Source organism: Macaca mulatta, chromosome 14 (assembly GCF_049350105.2).
Source record: "Macaca mulatta isolate MMU2019108-1 chromosome 14, T2T-MMU8v2.0, whole genome shotgun sequence".
In the NCBI taxonomy this organism is placed as follows: Eukaryota; Metazoa; Chordata; class Mammalia; order Primates; family Cercopithecidae; genus Macaca; species Macaca mulatta.
The window spans coordinates 30,126,097-30,148,762 of NC_133419.1; the positions used below are offsets into that span (position 1 = coordinate 30,126,097).

Consider the following 22,666-nt stretch of genomic DNA (forward strand, 5'->3'; position numbering starts at 1 on the left):
GTGTTACACGGAAAATAAAAGAGGATATCATAATAGAGAATGACAGGCCTCTTTTGACAGGTGGTCTGTATGTCTAAGGCTCACTCTTTTATGAACTCATGGACATATTTTACTTATTTATTACAGGCCTTTTTGTAGGCTCAGATACCTGGCAAAAGGAAATACACTCCTCCTCCCCCCAACACACAGATTAAATAAGATTTGGAATTCATCTTTGCCTTCCACAGTCCATAAGGAGATGTCCTTAGAATTCAAACTCAGTAGGGTAGACAAGGGAAACTTGGAAGGCAAAGGCTACAACAACTGAATGACCTGGCTTAAGGGATAAGAGTTCCATTTGGGTCACAAGCTGGGTAGAATTGGTGTTAGTGAAGCTACATCTATCCTTTCTGAGTCTTGACCAGAAAAAATTCAAGGCAAGATCCAACCAGAGATTTACAGAGCGGCCCAGCAGAGTGCAACTGTGATGTGTCCACTCCCAAGCCCTCTGAATGCTTATAAGGCTCTCCTGACCCCCTGACATCTATGCCATCCATTATTTCACAGTTGCTGGTGACTGGTGATTGCAAGGATTTACCCTCATTGTATTGTAAGATTGTAGTAACCATACTCCAAATATGGCTTGGATCAGAAAGATCCAAGAAAGACTTGGGTCCAAGTCCTGGCTTGAGCTCTTGTGGGATGTTATGCATGCTGTGTTTTCTTAACCTTTAAGCCTCAGTTTCTTCATCAGTAAAGTAAAAGTAATACCTTCCTTATGGGGTGCTTTTTGAGTATTAAATGAAGAAATATACCTAAATCATTTAGCAAAGAACCTGACTCTCTGCAAAGAGCCTGGTACTTAACAGATATTAGCCAATCATCTCAAAGATTAAAGTGTATAAAAGGCAGCTTAAAAGTAAAGTGCCCTTACTCTAACTTAATTCTTCATTGACTGGTCAACCACTTTCAGTATCCTTGGTTACAACCACTCAAGACCTCCAGGCTTCCTGATAATTAGGAGCCAGAAGCCTAATTATCCAGTACATGGGCTCTTACTCTACATTATATGGTTTTCTCTTGATAGACAGGATAGATTGGAGATAGATGAGAGAGAGAGAGAGAGAGACTTTATAAAACACCATTCTAAGGAGGATCCTGCCTCAAGTGTCCTAACTCATATAACCAAAGTGGATTCCACTGGGACCATGCCTTATTCATCTTTGTGTCCCCAGTGTCTGCCATTTAGTATGGGGCACAATAAACGTTAACTTGGTTTAGTGGAAAGAACATTAGGTTGAAGGTCTAGTGACCTGGAGTTTTAATATCAGGCTTCTCACTGATAAGCTGTGAGTACTTAGAGAAGTCACTTTACCTTCTGAGCCCTCGTTTACTTTATCAGACAAGGATGGAGTTGGATTTGAAAACCTCTAGGTCCTAGTCAACCCAGCCCTCTGCCTCTAGGAGAAGGCTACATATCTTTCTCACTTACTCTACAAACACTCAAGGAATCTGCGTGACTCCCTCCTGCCTGCAGAGAAATGGCATTTCACTCTGGTGTCAAGGTGGTTATGGTATAATGAATGTGTCAGACAGGGTGGACTGGCCAGTAAAAAGAAACAATTGGCAAAACACAAAAGAAAGTGTTGCCAGCATCCTGTTCTCAGATTACACCAAACAAATGCCTTTCAGCACACAGATATGAGAACCTGCCCCATCGAAGCTGGAGGGAAAGGTCTCAATTAACAGAAATGCAGCAGTTACCGATTCCCTCACAGAGAAGGCTCCTAAATTGCTACACACTGGCCCAATATTCCCTGCAATAAATTTCAGCATCTTGGGCCAGTTTGAACCATTCTTTAGTTCTGAGACAATCCGTGCCTTAGGAGCTGCTGAGTGGCCCCCAGTTGAACAATGAATGGGGAGCTGAGAGGCATCCCCCACCTGGCGCCCTGATCTTTGGTGGTCTTGGGGGCCCCATTGCTCCTAGGGAGAGTGGGGAGAGGGAAGTTTCCACCACCTCCTTTCCTGACGATGCCTCCCAAGAGTTCTGAATTGTTTTGAGCTCCTTAATTCTCAAGGAGCCAGAAAAATCCAATTTCTTAGGAAAGGGAGATGTCTTGAACTTTCAAGCCTCCATTCTAGGGACAGAAGAACAGGATTAATCCCATGAAGCTGAACGGAAACTTGCAGTGTAGTGTTAAACGGGAGAAGGAGCTCTGAATTGAATTCCAGCCCCACCGCATAAGAGCTGAGACATCTCTGGCGGGTTACGTCCGCTTTATGAGCCTCAGTTTCTCTGCCTGTAAACTGGCTCTGATGAAATTCAGCCATTCATTTATTCAGTTGTCATTTGCTGCCTCTCTCAAAGAGAGGCTGATGGGAGTTAGAGAATAAATATACAAAAAGCACCAGTAGAGAGTCTGGATCATACCAGATGCTTAATAAATGTCCGTTTTTTTCCCTGCTCCTACAGGAAGAGGAAACCCTGGATGACTGGCCCCAGTCTTCCCCACTGCAAAGGGGTCTCGTAGGTTCTAATTTATGATGTGTTTGCACCATGAAAAAATCATTTGCACTTTGATAATCTGCTCTTTCATCTCAAACAACAGTCCAAAATCACACTCTCACGAAATTAAAAGCGGATGAGAAACTGACACACATGTAAATACTCCCATTAAAAGGTGCAAAAGCCTTACTCACTTCTAAGGTGTGGCTGGGAGGGGCCAGATCTTCCTTTCTTTAGAGGAGAGCAGAACTAAGCAGCTAAAGGCAATTAAAGATATTTTTGGAGATGAGAGAATTGATTAAAAACGATGGACACACTTTATGCACTCAGAAGCTGGCCCCTCATCAGCAACCAAGAAATTCCAAGCTTGCGCTTCTGGGGAGGAAGTGGGCTCTGGGAAACTCCAAACTTCTCGGAGTGAAAAGGAAGCTACTCTGGTAAACTGCCTCTAGAAAGGGCCCTTCTGTTCTCTGAGGCCAGAGAACAACACTGTAAAGAAACAATTGCATTTGAGAGGGAGGAAAGTACCATTTCTTCCTCCAGCCCCACCACCCACTGCCACTGCCAGGACAGAAGGCAGGAAGAGGCTGATCCTGCTGAGACAAGCAGCCTGGGAGATTGACTGTAATTGTGCAAGTAAAGACAGGACCTGGAGTGCATTTCCCAGTTCACTTTTACCAGCTACAGCAATACCCCTGCTTCCCGGAACGTTCCATGCTGCTTCATTGGCTCAGCAACAGTTGTTCCAGGAAGCCCGTATGCACATAGTGTCAGCTCGCTGGTGTGCCTGCCCTGCCAAATTCAATGAGAGTTTATTGGCTAATGTTTTGCCCAGAAACGGGATGAAAATCTTCCAGAGGCAGCTGGAATCATTTTCAAGTGCAGCAGGAACACAGTTGGGGCAGAATGGTGGATGGAGAGGCCCCAAGTGCAATCATCACAATGATCTTAATTATAACTGTTGAATGCTTACTCCATGCCAGTTGTTCTATCAAGGGTTTCAAGTCTGTGATCGCATCAGTCCTTACACAACTCTAAGCCATGGTTATATTACAACTCTATTTTAGAGAAGAGAAAATCGAGGCTCAGAAAAGTTAAGTAAACTGCTTAAGGCCACATAATTGATGACTGGCAGAACTGGAACCCAGCTCTATCTCTGCAACTCACACAGTTTTCTGAGCACCCAGCACACCAGAGGCAAATCCCCCTAATGCATCCTTGACAGCCCAGAGACTCAATTATGTGGGCTGGAGTAAGCCTTCTCAATTCTGGCCTTTGGAAGAAGATAGGAGAGCTGGTTCTGAGAGACCCTGGTCCCTGCTGGACTATTTGAAAAGGATCTTATTTCTGAATGTCTCCCAGGGCTCTGGGAAGCTACTTTTGGAGAAGAAATCAGATGAGTTTTCCAGAGTTTTTAACAACGCAAACAATGCAGAATATAGAAGTGGCTGTTGACTTTAGCCTTCCGAACAATACAAAGAACAGGAAGTTCAAATAGATAATCAGGCTCCTTTCCTATATCATCAGAAACTATGCGGAAGGAAGCCTGGGGATGATCTGATGAGGCTTGTTTCAGAGGCGAGAGAGCCGCCCCAAACATGTCCCAGAGGGGAGCCACACTGAGCAGACCCGTCAGCCCCAGCAAGAACTAGCCTGGAGTATCCATGTCTTGCTTCCCCATCCCTTGCCCCAACTGCCCTGTCTCTAGAGGAAAAATGTTTCCTCCTTATCCCTCACACTCATCCTGAGTGGGCAAATGTTGCATGTGTTCAGCTTCCCTTGGGGTGATAACCGTGCAGGAAACTGTGGAAGAGATGATCTCTTAGATGATGCCAGCCAAATAAGTGGGTACAGGGACTGGGGTGGCTCACAGCCATGAGGAGGAAGGAGAGAGTGAGAGAAGATGTGGCCTGTATATCGACTCTCCTCTGCTTTCCAAACACTTGTCTCTTATTCCAATAGAAACAGGTAGGTTAAAAGATGATAGATATAGATAGATGATAGATATAAATAGGTAAAGATAGAGATAATTAAGAGATAGAGATAGATATATGGCAGATAGATGATAGACATAAAGATAGAGATAATTAATAGAGAGAGATATATGACAGATGATAGATGGAGCATAGAACATAGATAGATAGATACATAGATAGATAGATAGACAGATAGATAGATGGATAGCTGGTAGATAAACAAGGTTTTTTAAGAAGTTGACTTTGGAACTCACAGGCTGCATCCACCATGGTAAGCCACAATCCCACCAAAATCACCCCAATACTGAAGTGGATATGGGACCTTCAAAAACGAGAATCCCAATTCAGTGTCTCCATGTGCTGGGCACTGTGCTAGGAGCCAGGAAAGATCCAGGCATTGAATAAAGCAGACAAAGTCACTGTCTCGATAGAGGTTATGGACCAACAGAGTAGACAGGTTATTTATTAATTTTTTTAATTTTAATAGAGACAGGGTCTGGCTCTGTCATCCAGGCTGGAGTGCAGTAGCACAATCCTAGCTCACTGTAACCTCAAACTCTTGGGCCCAAGCACTACTCCCACCTCAGCCTCCTGAGCAGCTGGGACTACAAGTGTGTGCCACCATGCACAGCCAATTAAAAATATATTTTTGTAGAGACAGGGTCTCACTATATTGCCCAGGCTGGCTGCAAACCTCTGCTGTCAAAGTAAGTCTTTTGCCTCAGGCTCCCAAGGTGCTGGATTACAGGCATGAGCCACTGACAGACATTAAACAAGTTGACAACACAGCACAATAAACATAACACACACATGAAGTGTAGTAGGAGCCAAGCTCAGTGGAAAGGGAAGCCTTTCCTCTAAGAAGGACTGTGCTGTCCCCAAAGGAGATCTGTCTCTCTGAGGAAATGTCATTGCAGCTGAGAACTGAAGGATGGATTAGGAACCAGCTGGCCAGTCTAATGCTCAATAAGGCTCAAGATCAGGAAATTCACCCTCAAAAGAAAGCATATACCATTTTGGTTTAGAATCAAATGGTTTAGAATCCATTTCCTTTAGATCATTCATCATTAGATACTGAAAAGAACCAGCCTGCTTTCTGCCTAAGACACAATCACATCCTTCAGGTCCATCTTTAAACATCTCTGGATGCAGTCTTCACAAATCCTTTAACTATATTAGGTGATACAAAAGGAAAGGTAAACAAAATCCTGAAGACTTCTCCCATGATGTTGGATTCATGAGCTAACTCTGTGGAGGCAGGGGACTGGCTCAGAAAGCCCTCCTGTTCAGTTTTGGGTTTATTAAAAGGTTGAGATGCTAGACCCTTAAGCTTTGGACTCAAACTATTAGGAAGGACTTTTCCTGCCTATGAAAGAGCAATTTTTAATATAAAATCCAATAGTCAATTCCAGACCCCTTGAAAGTAAATCAGGTATAATGGGAGCAAATGATGTCCATAGTGACATGGACATCAGCTCTGGGGTAGAAACTAGGATTCAGATCCTGAATTTGCACCAATTAGCTGTGACCTTGACCTTTCATAACCTTGCAGGAGTCATTAAACTTTCATCCCATACAGGAGGACAATAATGCCAACCACGACGTTAATATGAGGGCTGCTTTAGATAATGGAACTGAAAACACTTCACACACATTAATACACGCTAAGAGTGCAGTAGAAAAGGGAAGACGGGCATTTCCTTTGAGGGTCATCATCTCATAATTTAGAGAGAGAGATGCTCACTCAAGGTCGTAGTAATTCTTTTTTAATGGATCACTCTAGAGCAGTGGTCCTCACACATGGTGTAGCTCCAGCAGTGCTGAGATGTGTTGCAAGTAATGAGTTTCTAATAATAAAGTACTCAAGTGTGCAAAAGACTGGCTATTTCTTGTAAATTGTAACAGATTTAAGATTATTCCCTAATATAATTCTCTTTTGTGGAAGAGAGGAAAGGATAAAGTTATAGCTATTATCGTTGAGTATAAGCCACAGACCATCTAAGCCTCAAACTGCAGTGTGTTCCCCATGTGAGCTCTACCCATGAGGCATGGCTTCTCAGAAAAAGGTTGAGGGTGTGGCATAGAAACACAAAAACTTAGCTTTGCCTTCTTTCCTTAGCCAAATAGAGTCTCAAACCACAACTCTAGAAGGTAGATGGACTCCCTCACTCGTTGTAGCCCACATTGTTACCAATGAAAAAGAATTATTCTACCTGAAGTGCAATTTTATTCAGAAACCCTGAACTTGTGCTACAGGAGAGGTGAGACCTCAAATCCCAGCTCCAGTGGGTGGATCATGATTGGTCTAAGTCAAACACTGTGGTCCAAGCTCTCCTTGCCAGTGATTGGTTAGGTGTGGGCATGTGACCCCATTCATCCAATGAAAAATAAGGAGAAGTCAATTACAGACTTCCCGAAAAGCCATTCCTCCAATTTAAGAAGAGATGTTTGTTAATATGCACTCTTTCTTCTGCTGCTAAATATTGATTTTTTTTTTCATAGAATGCCTGGAACTGTGGGATTTAGTTTAGGAATATGAGGGGTGCTAAATTGCAGGAAGACACTGGGAGTGGCAGAATTGAAAGTTGCAAAAAATAAACCTGAGTCTTGATAATATCATTGACTTTCTGGAATCATCCCAGACTTCTTGCCCTGGGAGGTAATATTTTATGAGGGTTGATTGTCCTGTTATTTACAGAAATATTCAGCTGGTATGTATGGATAGGGATACACAACAGGTAACAATCACACATGAGACACGTGATGGTTTGATGCATAGATGGGTTGTAGCTTAAGTTCAGTCATGATAGCTATAACTCCATCCCTGTCTCTCCTGCCCAATAAAGCCAATTTGAGTAAAAATGAGTGAGAAAGATATTATCATTGTCATTGGGAGAATAAACTTTGATCTATTCTCATTTACAAGACATAGTTGTTCACAACAAAGTATTTGAATTAGCTAGTACCTATACTCTACTAATTTTTAAATATTTCTGTTATTACATGTGCTTGCATCTGAAGGCATCTTAAATGATGTTTTTGTTTTTGTTTTGTCAGCACAACTATCTCACTGCTCTGAAAGAGTCTACTCTTGTCATCTCCAAGAAGTCACCAGCAAGGAGCTAAAGGAGTGAGGCCCTAGGAGCCAAATGGCTGTACATCCATATCCCAGAATTTGTTCTATTCCTCCCACATGACCCCAAAAGAGGTACCTGAATGACCTTGGAAGACACCCTGTAAACCATCCCCTACATACACACTAATAAAACCCTAGGCCCAAGCTTCAGCCACAAGATCAAGGAACTTCCAATGAAATGGATAAGATTTGACTCTAAACCAATGCTTGTCACTCAAGATCCCTAAGTAAATTATGACTTTTTCCCAGTAGCTTAAAATAACATCTATACCATATGGCACTTTTTGCTTCTTCAGAATTTTTGTTTCCCTTCTCCTCAAATGTGTGCTTCTAAAATCCTGAGTCAGATTAGAGGTTCCCATGATTTTCTCACCACTGTCTATTACAGGGCAGACAAGATAAACCACTTGCTTTCAGAATTTTGAGGAGTAAAATTTTTTTTTCTTGTTCTCTTACTCAGAAGACCCAATGGTGAGACAGTGAGAGGGTTGGTGCAGCTCTGCGAAGTCCGGCAAGCGGGTTCCTCAAGGAATTGTGGGGATCCTGGAGACACAGTTACTGCTATAGATCCAACAGGTCTTGGGAGGCTTTCCCTGGTGCTTTAAATCAGATGATATCTCTCTATTATGCTCTCACAAGATCCAGTGTTTCTCCTTCATAGCACTTACCACAAGTGTAATTAAACAAAAGTATCATTACTTGTTTACTGTCTGTCTTCCAGATAGACCGTAAGTTCCAGGAGAGAAGAGACTATGCCTCTGTTGTCTACAGTGGTATCCCCAGTGCCTAGCAGAGCACAGATATTGGTGTTCAACTAGTGTGCATTGAGTGAACAATTGAATAATTTGAAAACCATTGATTATTGACTCAAATCACAAAATTGCTCAGAGAGTCTGGGCAAGGCAAAGGTCAGGTTGCTCTGGGCCTTATGGTTTCCAAATGCTCATTAAGTCAAAAAGGATAAAAAGTATACCAAATATGGATGCGCAAGACAGTGCGCAAGGAACCAGTTCCAAGCCCAGTGAGGGCCCCAGTGCAGTGTAAACACCTACTCCATTTCCCATTGTGCCACTAAAACATCCATTACACTTTTATCTTCTTCTTGTTTTGCATTCCAAGTCTTATTGTCCTGATCAGATCATTGTCTGCTTGTTTAGTTAGTGTCCTCTCTTTTAGCATCTCAAAGGATAAAATGAAAAGGAAACTGGACAAGTCAGAAGACCACGGTTTTGCCACTAACTAGTTTTGTGACCTTGGGAAAGTCACTTGCAGCCCTTGAGCCTTCCTTATCTTTCCAATCAAACAAGTGGGCTACAAAATTCCTGGCACCCTTTCCCATTCTGACATGCCCTCATCTTTGGCTTTTTTGTCATCAGCCCATAATAACTTCCCATATAGGGTCCTTTCTCTCTTTCTCCTCTTCTTCCTCTTGGAACCCATATTTTGGTGCTGCTGCATGGGCTCAGCTCGGCTTGTACCTTCTAAGCTGTCCCATCAGCCTTAGCAAAGAATCTGATGATTATCCCATTCCCACCTCTAGCCCTTTATTGAATTATCCCAGCAAGGGCACTGAGAGCCACCCTGGCAGGCTGAATGAATTTGCAAGCCTTAGGAAATGGCACAACCAAGAACCCTGAGCCAATACTGGGCCCACCTAGATAAGGAGGGGATGGCAGCTTGGAGGAGACTGCTGAGCATTCCAAAGAATACAGTTTCAATGATTGGGGTCAACCAGCAACAGGAGACATCGATACAGGCGAAAGTTATCCTAGGTAATAATAGGACCTTGTAGTTTTGTATCACGTGCTTCTGCCTACTAGCACAAAACACTTTCACACCAGCAGGCAAAGGTGGAGAGGTCTAGGGGAGGCAGAGGGATTATTATCCCCAAATGGTTCACACAGTATATTGAACCATTAGACAGATAAAGCCAATAGCCCAAGGTCAAACAATTAGGCTTTCACAGGGTGGGAATTAGAGCAGAGCGTCCTAATCTTACCCGGGGGCTATTTCTGGTAGACTTTTGATGGAGCCTTTTGTTTATACCTTGGTTCTATCTTATCTTACCTGCCCAGGTAGCTAGCCTACTTTTTCCCTTGGGGACGAGTAGTAGGAAACTTGAGTGGCCCAGAGTGAGCTAGCTGGCCAGCCTGAGCTCAAAATCCAGCCTTCTTGATTTGGATGCTCTAAGCAGGACTCAGTGAGGTCAGTTCGTGGAATGCGGCTGCTGTTTGCATTTGGGAGGCACAGAAGAGCTTCCAGTGGCAGCTGAGAATGCAGAGGCTCCAGGGCTGATAAACGTTGTAATTAACGTGCACATACCACCCTTTCATCTTCAAAGGCTTTCTTCGCATTAGCTAGTTATTCCTCCTGTCGCCACCACGAGTGAGGCATCACTTTTGTCTTCTCAGTCTGCAGCTGAAGAAACTGATGGGGAGAAGGGACCCTTTGCCAGGAAGTCTGGCCCTTGTTCAAACACAGGAGATATCTGGATCCCATCATCTAACTTCAAGTGGGTAAATGGGAAGACAGAATGAGAATGAATGCTAACAAAAGGCTCAAGTGACTAAACTCTGCCCTCTGGGCAATAGACTGCTTTTCTACTGTTCTAGAAGGAGATAGAGTCTATAGTATGGCTAGCTGGCCAGATTCTAGAATGGCTAAACTCCCAGAGGACTATACACACAACTCTCAGAAACATTAACAAAGAAAGCCTGCTGTTCTTCTACGGTGATGTCCATGTGATGCATGGGGGTCAAATCCTTCATACTGTGCCCATAGCAGACATCACTAATGGATCACAGCACTCTCTATACCTGAGCCAAGGTTTGACTTCTTAGCACAGCATTTTAGGAGGCCTCTAGGCAGTCAATGAGAAATGTTCCTTGAGCTAAAATCTATTTGTTATTGCCACAGTAGGTCTTGTTTGGGATTCATTTAAATTGCCACTCTCTAATCCAGGCAAAGTTGCCAAAGTTCTTTCTCACTGTTGGAGTTGGCCTGCTTCTGAACTCTGTCTAGCACTGTCTGAGAGGGTGATTCATGAGAACTTCTGAGTTTCTGGGGCAGAAAAATTGGGTCTTCTGCCAGTGGACAGTGCCACTGTTACTTGATTGCCTGGAATCTGTCCAACCTCATCTCTCACTGTTCTTAACATGAATTCTCTTATCCAAGCAGGCTGACCCCTCCCCCGGCCCCAGTCAAGCCATTCTTACTCCCCACTTAAAACTCCTGGCTCATGTTTTGCTCTTTTCTGGGTTTCTCTCTTCTCCCCTCTCTCTGTCCATCTTCTTTTCCACGTTCAACTCATCCTCAAATTCCTTGAAGCCTTCACATACAGTCGAGACGTCTGTTTTTCCTGATCTTCTGACACTTGGTTATGCTCTCTTGCATAATTCTTTCACCTGATTAATTTTACTTCCACCAAACGGTAAGCTCCCTGAGGACAGAAACTAGGTCTTCCGCTTTCCTCATTTCTGTCCACAGTGCTAATACATTTTAAGGAAATTTTAAATTGGTCAGTTTGTCACCATCTTATAACTGGAGAGACAGAGGCAACTAACAAGGGAAGGACCTTGCCCACAGTCACCCTGTGACTAAGAGGGAGAACCTCTCCTGGCTACGAGTGGGTTCTCACTTCTAGAATACTGTGTCTGTATGATTAGCTGGAGAGACAGATGACTGAACCGTATCTGCAATAATCGAGGGCATTGCACAGGATGTGAGATCTGAGCACATCTGTGATTTTATTTCAACTAATGGTCAGTAGATTCCAGATGGGTATAAAGTGAGCACAAGAAGAAGGAGCTATGATCTGACCAAGGACATTCAGTGACGGATAGAATGCCAGAAACTAGCCTTATATGATAGCCTCTGACACACTTTGACAAACTTCTAAGTCATGCAATCTCTATGATTTCCATTTTTTCTTTCTTTTTCCTGACCAAGAATTTATCTGGTTTTATGATGAAAAGAAATTTTTACTGGGGGTCTGGAGGACTCTCAGAAGAAGCAGAAATTCACCATCTCACAGTGATTTGGAGAGGCACTACCTTGCTCAGTGCCTTGATTTGGGAGAAGATTATATATAATCTTTTGTTTTGTCTTGCTTTTTTTCCCCTAGATTCTCAGGCTACCCTAGTTGCATAGGATACTAGTGCTCACCCTGTAAGTACTGCTTTGTCTGAATATTGTGATTAATTTTGTACCAACAAGTTGCAGGGATTGCTTGCAGAAAGCTGGCAAGTCCAAGGTGCTCATGAAGCTCTGAGAGTGAAGGGAACAATTTTTCTCTCCTTTGGAGGTTGGTTTTTCTGGCCATGTGAAGCAATGTTTTTTAAAGTACAATATAAAGAGTACAGTGTTCAGATCCTGCAGGTAATCCCAGGACTGACTTCCTGCAGTTTCAGTTGTGTGACTGGGACATGTTGCTAACTTCTCTGGCTAGAGCTTCTTCATCTGCTCGCCTTCCACATGGTCTAGAGGATTCTATGGAGTACTATGGGCAAAGCACTTTCTCCCTACGAGTCACTCTTGCCGATTGGAGTTAAAGTGTAATTAGGTCCATATGTTTATTTCTGGCATGGATTAATAATTCACTTTTGACATTTAATACAAATCAGGCATCAATTTTTTTTGACACTGCATTATGGTGGTTTTATGTTATTCTTTCCATTAGGTTTTATGAGGCTTAGGTGTTAGTAAGCCCACAGAGTGACGAATTTATAGAACATGAGTCTGAAAAGGACTTCACAGATCAACTAGAATCCAACTCTCATTTTACACGTGGAAAAACAGAGGTAAATAGGGGTGAAATACTTTGCTTTGCAGCACATAGTGAATCAGTAATAAAAAGAAGCTAAGATATAATAATCATTTCTATTCTTGGGGTACCTTCTATGAAATAAACATTTAGCTTTAGACATTATGTGCTAAGTATTGTTCCAGACACTTAACAAGTGCAACTGCCCAAGCTCATGCTGCTGTTAAGTGGCAAGAGTGGAATCAACTGGTATGTGGGTCCCCCTGTCTTGTTCCATTGTCTTTATACCTTCTAAAGGACTCTCCTCAAAGCCAGACCTCCTCATTTTCATTATACCACACCAAGCATCTGATTATATGGAGGTGATTTTTAGTCTGGGAGGTTTACAAACCATTGACTGAAAGAAACAACTGCCCTTTTATTCCTCTGGCATGGTGACCAAAAAGCCAACAATTTTTCTCTGAGGATTGTTGAGAACATGACTCTAAGGTTTGGGGTCTTTTTATACACGAGGCCAGATTTGGAAGTAAAGGTGTAGACAAAGAGACAGTCAGACCTATAGGAAATCCAGATCCCCATTCTACTGGACAAAATACAATGAGCTGTAAACTTTCCCTGCCTTGTGTTACATTTCAAATCTCAAGAAAGAACTCTTTAGACTGAAGAGAGTGCAGAGAACAGAAATTTCAAGGGGGGAAGGGGGTTGAGGATTGCTACAAGCAGCAATGGAGAAAAATGAAAGAAGATTTGTATAGACCAGAAAGAAAAAAAAATGAAGAAAAAGAATTAGACAGAACCTATAAAAATCACAAAAAATAAGTAACAGAGATGGCTTTGCTAGCCAAGTCTAGAAACGTTATTAATTCAGTAAGCCATCCAAGTGTTTACTGAGTACTCACTATAATTGGGGAACTGTGCTGACTGCTCAGGGCTATTATGAATATGAAAATGTGTAGAGCGTTTGGGCTTTTCCCTAAGGAGCTTTTATGCTCACTGACAAAAGAGAAGAGATAGCCATTATACGCCACCCCTTAAACTTTCTCTTTTTAAATGGAGATGTGTTTGTGAGGTTTTTATGAATTTTCAGGGGGAACAATAGGAGAAAGTAAGTCACTTAAGGGAGTCTACAGGAATGTACCTGACCTCTAATGATACTGTAAAGACAACTAGTCTCACCACAGAGGATCCACTGCAAAAACAAACTCCTTAACAGGAGATTTATTCCCCAAACTTTTATCCCCTCTGTGTGAGCAGCACTCTTGTGGGTTACCTGAATTCCCCTCCCCCTCTTGCAGGCTAATGTGGGCCCAGCAACTCACTGGTGGCTGCAGAGCTGACATCAGCTGGTTTCCTGCAAGATGGTGCTTAGTTAGCTCTGTTGGATTCTGGTTTTTGGACTGCACACATTCAGCAGAGGCAACATCTCTGATTGGCATATAGTAGGTACTCATTTAGAGCGTGCAAAGACTGGGGCTAGAGGCTTGGGCAGAAATGTCCTTCTAAGCCACAGGCAGGAGACCAGGTGTTGGATGCATGGAATTGTTTATTTCCCTGGCATCTTTTTTTTTCTTTTCTTTTTAGACTGAATTTCGCTCTTGTTGCCCAGGCTGGAGTGCAACGGCGTGATCTTGGCTCACCGCAACCTCCGCCTCCCGGGTTTAAGTGATTCTCCTGCCTCAGCCTCCCGAGTAGCTGAGATTACAGGCATGTGCCACCATGCCCAGTTAATTTTTTTGTATTTTTAGTAGAGATGGGGTTTCTCCTTGATGGTCAGGCTGGTCTCGAACTCCCAACCTCAGGTGATCAGCCCGCCTCAGCCTCCCAAAGTGCTGGGGTTACAGGCATGAGCCACCATGCCTGGCCCTCTCCCTGGCATCTTAATGTGCATAATGGTGAACACTTACAAAGGGGCTTTACTGTTACCATGCTACTATCTTGGAAAGGAAGTGGAAAAAGATGCTGCCTAGTCCCATGATTGGTGTGTGGGTCCTCCGAGAAGTCACTGCAGGCCTGTTTAAGTGTAAAGAGATACATTAAAATTGAAAAAAAAAAAAATCAAAAGTTGGGGGAAGGGGACTGGAATCTGGGATGAGTCCCCATTCCCAGGAAAAGGCCTGTGTCCCTTCCAGTGGACTGAACCAGATGTTCCCAGGCGGCCTTGCCTCCTCCCTTCCTGGGTGGCTTTTTTCTCAGTGAGGGGTACCCGGAGGAAACTCTCTTGCTCCCTGATGGGATGGTCACATGCTGGGCCAAATAGAAGCCTGGTTGTCTGGTTTAGGCTAGGGCTGGAGAGAAGGGCTATAGCACACTTCCAGCTTTTGCCAAATTCCTTGTGCCCTGGATATGTACAACCCTACTCTTAACAGTCTCTTTTCTCAGAGTTTCCCTCCCTCCCTCATCCATTCTAGCCAGTAGAGAGAAGACCCTGGAACCAAGGGCCTGTAGGCTGAGGGCAAATATTTTGCTGCTATTTGATTAGCTCATTTCCCAGTCAAAGTTCTAGATGATGGAGAACCACTAATCAGCCACCTTCACCTTTCATCCAGGTGACAAATAATGAAGTGATAATGAACAAACAACTCAATTCACATCCCTTTCAGCCCTACCTTATCCTAATGAACAAACAACTGAATTCACATCCCTGTCAGTCCTACCCTATCCTCAACTTTCCATCACATAGAAGAGAGTAGAGCTTCTGTTCAGAGATCGGAATGAATGAGTCAACTCAGAATATGCATTGGAAGAAGTTTCCGTTACAACTTCCTCCTCCTTCATTTTTGCAGTTCTAGCGCCTTTCTCTGACATCATATTTAAAAGCTCTGTGGATGTTATGACCTCACCCACAACTAGATTCCCAAATGAAGTTTTTGAAAACAACTACAGTACTTCCAGGTACAATCGTCTGGATTTCTGGGGTGCCTCGACATCTTAATATACGAAGAGAAGCACTCTAATGTAGTGACAAAGAGCATAAACTCTGTAGCCAGACGTGAGTTTGAATCCCAGCGCCATCACTTATCAGCTGCACGGCCTTGGGCAAGTTACTTCAATTATCTGTGCCTCAGTTTCCTCATATGTAAAAGACAGATAATATCAGCACCACCTTCATGAGATCAGTGTTTGGATTAAACAAGGCAGTATATAGGAAACAATTAGAATGGCGCTGGTACATGATCAACACTCTGTGTTTGCTATTATTACTAACAGTGGTGAGAGTTCTCAGAAACATAGAACTTATGCAAAGATGCAAGCAGAAAAAGCATAAGAGCTCTCAAAACCAAATGAATTTTCAGGCACTGCCAAAGGAGACTTGCAATGCCACAACAGCAGATGCTCAAAATGACTGGTGTATATGAATAATCTCTTCCCTAAACTCCAGAGTTTTGCAATTAACCTTTACTTTTAAAAGCTGAAGACCTGAAAGTTTTTGGGACCTGAGTTTTGCAAATCACCTCCTTGGTGACTCAGTCCCTCCCCACCCACCTGAGATCTGTCTGCCCACACTTGCACTTAGCAGGGACACTTGCCTCAGGAGGACACACCCAGGCAGCCAGTGCACCTCAAACTCGGGGAGATCTGGCTCTGCGAGTTTCCATTGTTCCCCACCTCCACAAGACCCACCCCCTCATTCTGTGTTTGTCTCCCTGTCTCTCAAGTCTAGCTGGGCAGACGATCTTCAGGAAAACAAAACCTGCCCCAGTTATGGGTAATTTCTGACATCACAAGCTCTGTAGAGAGGAGACATGGTTTGCCATTGCCAAAGTGGCTCCCTGTTGGATGTCAGGATTCCCTATGGATTTGCCCCTGAAGAAGCTACAGTAGTATCCGGCCAGACAACAGCTTGATAATTGCCCAAAGAGACCAACAGAGAAGGCAAGAATCTCCTGTGTAGTACTTCTACTTCTGTCCTCTGCCACCACTTTCCAGAAGCAGGTGTTGGGGCTGGAGGAGTGTGGGCCTCTCACCCAAGGATCTTAACCTCATATCAGTATCTCCAAAATAACTAGAACTCCAATCTGGCTGCTGCTGGGGTGTGTTCTTGTTTTGAGGCTTAAATTTGGGGTTGGTGTCTTCATCTCATTGGCTCCCACTCCCTTCTCAGCCCAACTATCTAGTAACCCTGTCTTTAGCCAGATGTCCCCAGCGGTCACAGCAGGCAGCCACCAAAGCCACAAACAAACAGATGAGTGAGCTCACTGTTTGGGGTAGACCAAACATGAGGCCTGTGGTGGGCAGTCAGTCAGCCAAGCGCCCTCCTCAGCCCTGTCCCGAGCAACACAGCCGTCACTACGGTTCTCACTTACACATAAATGTATTTGCACCTTAGCCATACTGACAGCATGCTTCCATATATATAGATAGCATGACTTATATTCTAGACATTCGTTGAAGTTCAACAGTTATGTGTCAATACTACTGGGATCTGGGCCCACAAAAATGAATGTGACATGATCCTTGTTATCTGGGGACTCCCCCAGTGCTGCAGAAGACGGACAGGAGAAGATACATTGGAATTTGTTTTCTTGTGGTTATTTTCCCCTTTAAGGGGCATGAAAGTCTTTAGCATTTTGGCATCACCAATTCCCACCACACACATAGATCCATCAGGCACGTACTTACAGGCACACCTGCGATGTATATATGTCCACATCCAGCAAACAAGAATCAAACATGTGGCTTATCTTGGTACGTCACACAGTGGGGTGACTGAGCAATGGAGAGAGGAGGAATATGAAAGACTTATCTCCAAAGTACACATGTCCTGGATCAAACATTAATTTAATTGACACCATCCTAGTTAAGGAGTTGTAAAGATGTGAATTTCTTTATGCAAAAAGCATTTTTTTAAAAAAGCGTTTGACTTTCAATTACATGAAGTCATGTATTTATTTGTGGAAAAATATATAAACATTTAGTCAAAATATACACTATACGTCAATTGGTAGAGTGTTTGCATATTTGAGATCCTGACTCTCCTGGAAAATCTGGAACACACAATGACTGTATCCATGCCAGACCAGACTCCAGAACCACAAACTTTAGAAAGCACCCCTTCTGGTTTACTCTGGCAAATTGGGCTTGCCTTCCAAACCCAGTTGGGCAGTCGTGGGGGCTACACTTAAAAAAATTCAACCTGCTAAGTGAGTGAAAAGTGGGATTCAAATTTAAGGTAGAAGGTATCAACCTACCCTGCCATTCTAAAGAATGCCTGCAACCTTCCCATTAAAGCAGGGACACAAAGGAAGTTGAGTCATCGGCTTCTTGCTGTTCAAACCCCAGAATTTCTCTCTGAGGCAGAAAAAGATCCCCTTTGAAAACTACACGGTGCCTGGTAGTATCTGCCACGTGCTTCAGCTCATTCTTTCACAAGAACTACTTCCCTTTCAGGCTCTTGGCTGGAGTGAGCTAAAGTGAAGGTGCTGGGGAAACACAAGTGCAGTTACTCTCTTATCCCCAGCCCCAGCCCCAGCCCCAGCCAGGAGGCAGTGCTGGGGAGGCCCAGGTGATCTCCAACCACCTCCTCTCCATCAGTGGACCCCAGCCTTGAAGCATCTGACACTGCAGGTGGATCCAAAACCTCACTTGGGTGGCCATGTGTCACCTAGAGCCACACACTGGGTTTCAGTTCAAGACCCATGTCAGCTTCCTGCCAGGGGTCACACAACCTACTAATGAGATGTGAGGAGTGGGTCTCTGGGTCAGTGCATGTGAAATGCTTGCCAGGTCAGAGTGAGAGCTCCTGTAGTGCTGCTTTCCTAATATTCAGGCAGAGGGCATTGCCCTAACTTGTCTCGTAGACAAGCAACCACCTCTCCCTTTATTCCAAGCCTGCAAATGAGAGCATGTCTGGGAGGGCAGCTGGACTCTGATAAGGGAAGTGACTTATTTTAGTTGCAAATAACTTGGTTGGCATCTCTGATATCTGTGGCCAAACCTGGGGAGACAGGCCAGGGCAGGACAGCCAAGAGTCCACAGCCTGCCGGGGTGGAGAGAGAAGCCACCCATGCAACGCTTTACTTATGCTAGCCACAGGAGACAGGGAGTGTGGGAGAGCCACGCAGAGTTTTCAAAGTCCTCCAGACACGTAATGAATTGAAGGAGCATAAGCACTGGAGTCTAACATAGGAGGATGTTAGATGGCAGGGAAATCCCAACTCCACCACTGGACCCTGGGGCAAGTCATGCCATCTCCACAAGTCTCGATCTCTTTATCTAGAAAATGTAGTTAAGAAAGTGCTAGGTGTATAGGGCTGTTGGGAGGCTGAGATAAGATATCCTGTGCTACCCCCTGGCTTCATGTCTAGCATAGAGTCAGTGCTCCCTGAGTGGTATTTCCTAGGGACTCAGGACTTAGGGCCCTGCTTTACATAGGACCATATGGTACCATAGCAGAGTGTCAGGCTTTTGAAACTTCGGTGCTCCTAATCATCTAGTGATGTTCCAGGAGGTGCTAGAAGCCCCAGGACAATACAGAGAATCTTTCTCAAACACCAACGCTGCTATATGGTCAAAAATATATGTCATGATTATTGCATTAAATTCAAATTGGGTATATTGTAGAGTAATATATAAAATTGTAATGACTGTGTAAGGTAGTATTTAAGGCGTGAAACAAATGTTGTTACCCCAGTAGATCACACCCTCCCCGCCCAGTGCAGGGGTTGGGGTTGAGGCTCCCACAGTCCTCATGATAGAGATATATGAGAGACCAGTGAAAAATGCCCTGCCCTAATATCTTAACAAGTCTCAGAGAGGGGAAGTCACTAGTCCCTCTCTTTCAGGTTTTCTAAATGATCCTTAGAGTTCCCATCTCTGAGTCTATGACAATGAGTCAGGAAATAGTTCCTGAATGAATGGAAGGGAATCTGTCATAAACTAAGAATTCTATGCTGTCCAGCATCCCCTCCTTTGTGGGGCAATTTGGGAAAAAACAAATGGAACATTTTCCTTCTGGCTGCCAGCCTCCCACACACGGACTTGTCACCATGCCTTTGCAGGAAGTAGATGTCCAATGTGTGAATGGGGAATACCTCAATTAATCAATGCTAGCCCCAACAGAGATGAAGCTTTGCCTCTTTGCTTCTTCACATGGGAAAACACAGCCAAAGTTCTAACTCCCCGCAAGGGGCGGAGTCTCTAATGCTCAATTAGAGAGAAAAGAGCAGAAAGGTATGTGCCAACCCCAAGCCCCAGGACTCTCAGACGTTCACCTCTTTCTCAACACCAGGCATGCAATTCCCAAGCAAAGAGCCCCTCGCCCACAGAGAAAAGGAGATGCGTGTGAATGAAGGACTCATCCCTGCTGGCCTCCGCCAAGGGTCACTTTCTTCCTCCTACACAGGACCCCTAATTCAAGATATCTGTTCCCCAACTCAGAGTTTCTGGGTCCAATGTCACTTAACTACATTTGGCCATTTCTCCACTTTTTGCTTTCCCATACAAAGACTGGATCCCCTTCTCTTCCCGAAAGCCTTGCTCCTTTCCAAAGTTTCCTCTTGGTTGTCCAGAGTCCACCACTCCCCAGAATGGGGCAACAAGAGCTCCTTTCCTTCCCCCTTCCTCCTTCTCCCTCCCGCCACCCACCCCATGCCCAGCCCCAAGCCCTGTGACAAAGTCATGTCTCCTTTCCAAGTCTCAGTTCCTGCCAAACAACTTTACAAGCACATGAAAGTGAGGGCCGGGGCAGTTATTGCTACTGGCACTTCATTGTGCTTCCTCTAAATGATGCTGCACAAAGGGGCCGTGGAAACTCGGGGCAGGAGGGAGCCTGCCGGTCTCCGGGAGAACCTCAAGGGTTAGGACGTGCCAAATATTTGGAGGTGGGGCCCTTTAGAAGAATCAGGGAGACAAGTTGGAAGGAGTCAGGAGTCAGAAAGCCCAAAGACAAAGCAGAAGATGGCACTGGTAGGTAACATACAAATAAACTTCCCTAGAGGCCATAGGGAAACCACCAGGGCCCTCTTCTCTGAGGCCAGGCCCAGGGCTCTCCCTGATCTCCAACTTGACTCTTCTCTCCCATCCTGAGTGTTTCCACTTTTCAAGGGCTTATTTGAACTCCAGTCCCTTTTGGAACTTTCCCTAAGGCCTAGAGTCCACCAAAATCCTTTCCTCCTTGAATCCTTTCCAAGTTTGTCCATCTTATACAGTCTAACATATTATAAGCCTAGGCTTTGGAGCTCAGTGCAGCTGGGTTTCCATCCAGCACTGCTCCTGGCTATGTGAATGCCAGCAAGTCACTTAACCTCTCTAAGCATCAGTTTTCCTCCTGTCAAACAGGCCTGATAACAGGAAGCTTCTTACTAGGCCATTGTGAGGGGAGAATGAGATAACACATGGAAAGGATTTAACATAATGCCTGGCACAGTGAAAATATACAGTACATGGTAGCTAGTGCTGTATTGCTTTTTTTTTTTAACAGAGTCATGCTCTGTCACCCAGGCTGGCTCACTGCAACCTTAGCCTCCTGGGTTCAAGCAATTCTCCTGCCTCAGCGTCCCAAGGAGCTGGGACTACAGGTTTGTACCACCACACTGCTAATTTTTGTATTTTTTGTAAGATGGGGTTTCACCATGTTGGCCAAGGCTGGTCTCGAACTCCTGACCTCAGGAAATTTGCTGCCTCAGCCTCCCAAAGTCCCGGAATTAGAGGCATGAGCCACCATGACCGGCTGTGTTATTGCTGTCATTATTATTACTATTTCAGCTTCAGTAGTATAAATCCTAGATCCCCAAATCCCCACCTAGTAATGACCTCCTACTCACACAGAAAGGGAGATGCATGTGCACAAAGAACTCATCCTGCCTAGCCTCTACCTAGGGTCACTTTCTTCCTACTGCAGAAAGTAGGAAGATACAGAAAGCAGAAAGTAATTCAAGACAAGTTATACTGGGTACGCAATCTAAAGTAACCAGGTGGGACTGCGTTTCACTTTCTCAGTACCCCCGTGGAACTGGGTTAATAAATATTTGCTGAGTAGAATTTACTGCATGCAGGTTGAGCTGTCTTAATGACCCAGCTGGCACTTCTTAAGAGAAAAATTAATTTTGGCCAGCGATAAGCGAATTGGCTGTGTAATTATCTGTACATATATAGACAAAGAAAGAGAATGCTTGGAATTGAGCCGTGCTAGAATATACCTTACACGCAGCCCCTCCCCTTCATAGCACTGACCCTATTGGGATGAGATATTGGAGTCCTAGCCCCAGTGTCCCTGATGTCGCGCTGGTATCAAGGCTCTTCTCTCTGCTCTGAGGCTGCCAGGCAGGGAATATGAGCCACGTTACCGTTGAGATTTCCCCCACACTGATTGGCAGAAGCAGGAGGTAGCAAGGACCAAGCAGCTGGTGCAGTGGTTGCCTCTCCTATTCATGCTCCCTGTCCCAGGCTGGAATCTCATGGAGACCCAAGACTTCACCGCAGAGCTGGTTCAGGCTTCCACAGCGCTAAGGTGGCAGTGGCAGTGCGGACTGTAAGCTTTGGAACAATGCTCAGTGGGTAGTTGGGAGAACCCAGGACCCCTTTCTGGAAAACCCATTGCCAGCCAGTCTCACACTTGCAATTGTGACCCCTTCTGTGACCACCTTGGTAACCGCCATTCGCCCTTTTCTAGCCCCAGTTCCTGCCCCGCCTAGCTCTGCCCTGCCTAGACACAGCCCGGTGGGGCTTGACGAGCCCTTGGGCACAGGAGCCTGTTAGTCCAGACACTGACTGAGCGCATCCAGGAGAACGGTTACTTTCTGCCATGTGCTCTAGCTCTAGCGACCTCGCCCAAAACTGCGTGCCGGCAGCCTGCCCAACAAACTTTCTTCTCTTTCTCTTTTTCTTTCAACCAAACGGTGCTTCCACAGACACATTCTCCAACGGTTTAGCGCAATCCCAGCCCTGCTTTCCGGAGCCCAAAGCACTTCGCAGGCAACTCACTTGACTCCAGTCCCCCAGCGCCGACTCAGCCGGAGGGGCTACCTCCGGGTCCGCGCTGCGCACCCCGCACCCATCTTGCTGCCCAGGATGCGGCGGGCACTCACCGATCTGCGCCAGGCTCAGCTGCAAGAGGCAGAGTCCCCAGGCTGCGTGCCACCGAAACTTGTCCATGGTGTCCAGAGAGAACGGAGGGCGCGGGGGAAAGGGGCTGGAGGATCCCTGAGCGCGGGGCAGGGGCCGGTGGAGGACGGGACGAGGATGGCGGACCGAACCTGGCAGAGGCTGGGGTCCGCTGGGCAATGAGGCTGCCTCGGAAGTTGGCTGCAGTTTTTATTCGAGGTTTAAAGTGACCTAAGACGGAGGGAGGGAGCGAGCGAAGGACA

At 45.0% G+C, this 22,666-nt stretch overlaps 1 protein-coding gene across 23 annotated transcripts in view; it reads right to left on the minus strand.

Annotated features, from left to right (window-relative positions):
- Window positions 1-22,587, minus strand: part of CD44 (CD44 molecule) — a 91,292-nt gene extending 68,705 nt beyond the window's left edge. For all 23 annotated transcript variants that reach the window (XM_015114538.3, XM_028833521.2, XM_028833520.2 and 20 more), the window contains exon 1: window positions 22,388-22,587. In XM_015114538.3, coding sequence (XP_014970024.1) covers window positions 22,388-22,454 — 67 coding nt within the window. In that variant the 5' untranslated portion in view covers window positions 22,455-22,587. The remainder of the gene's footprint in view (window positions 1-22,387) is intronic.
- Between the last annotated feature and the right edge of the window lie 79 nt (window positions 22,588-22,666).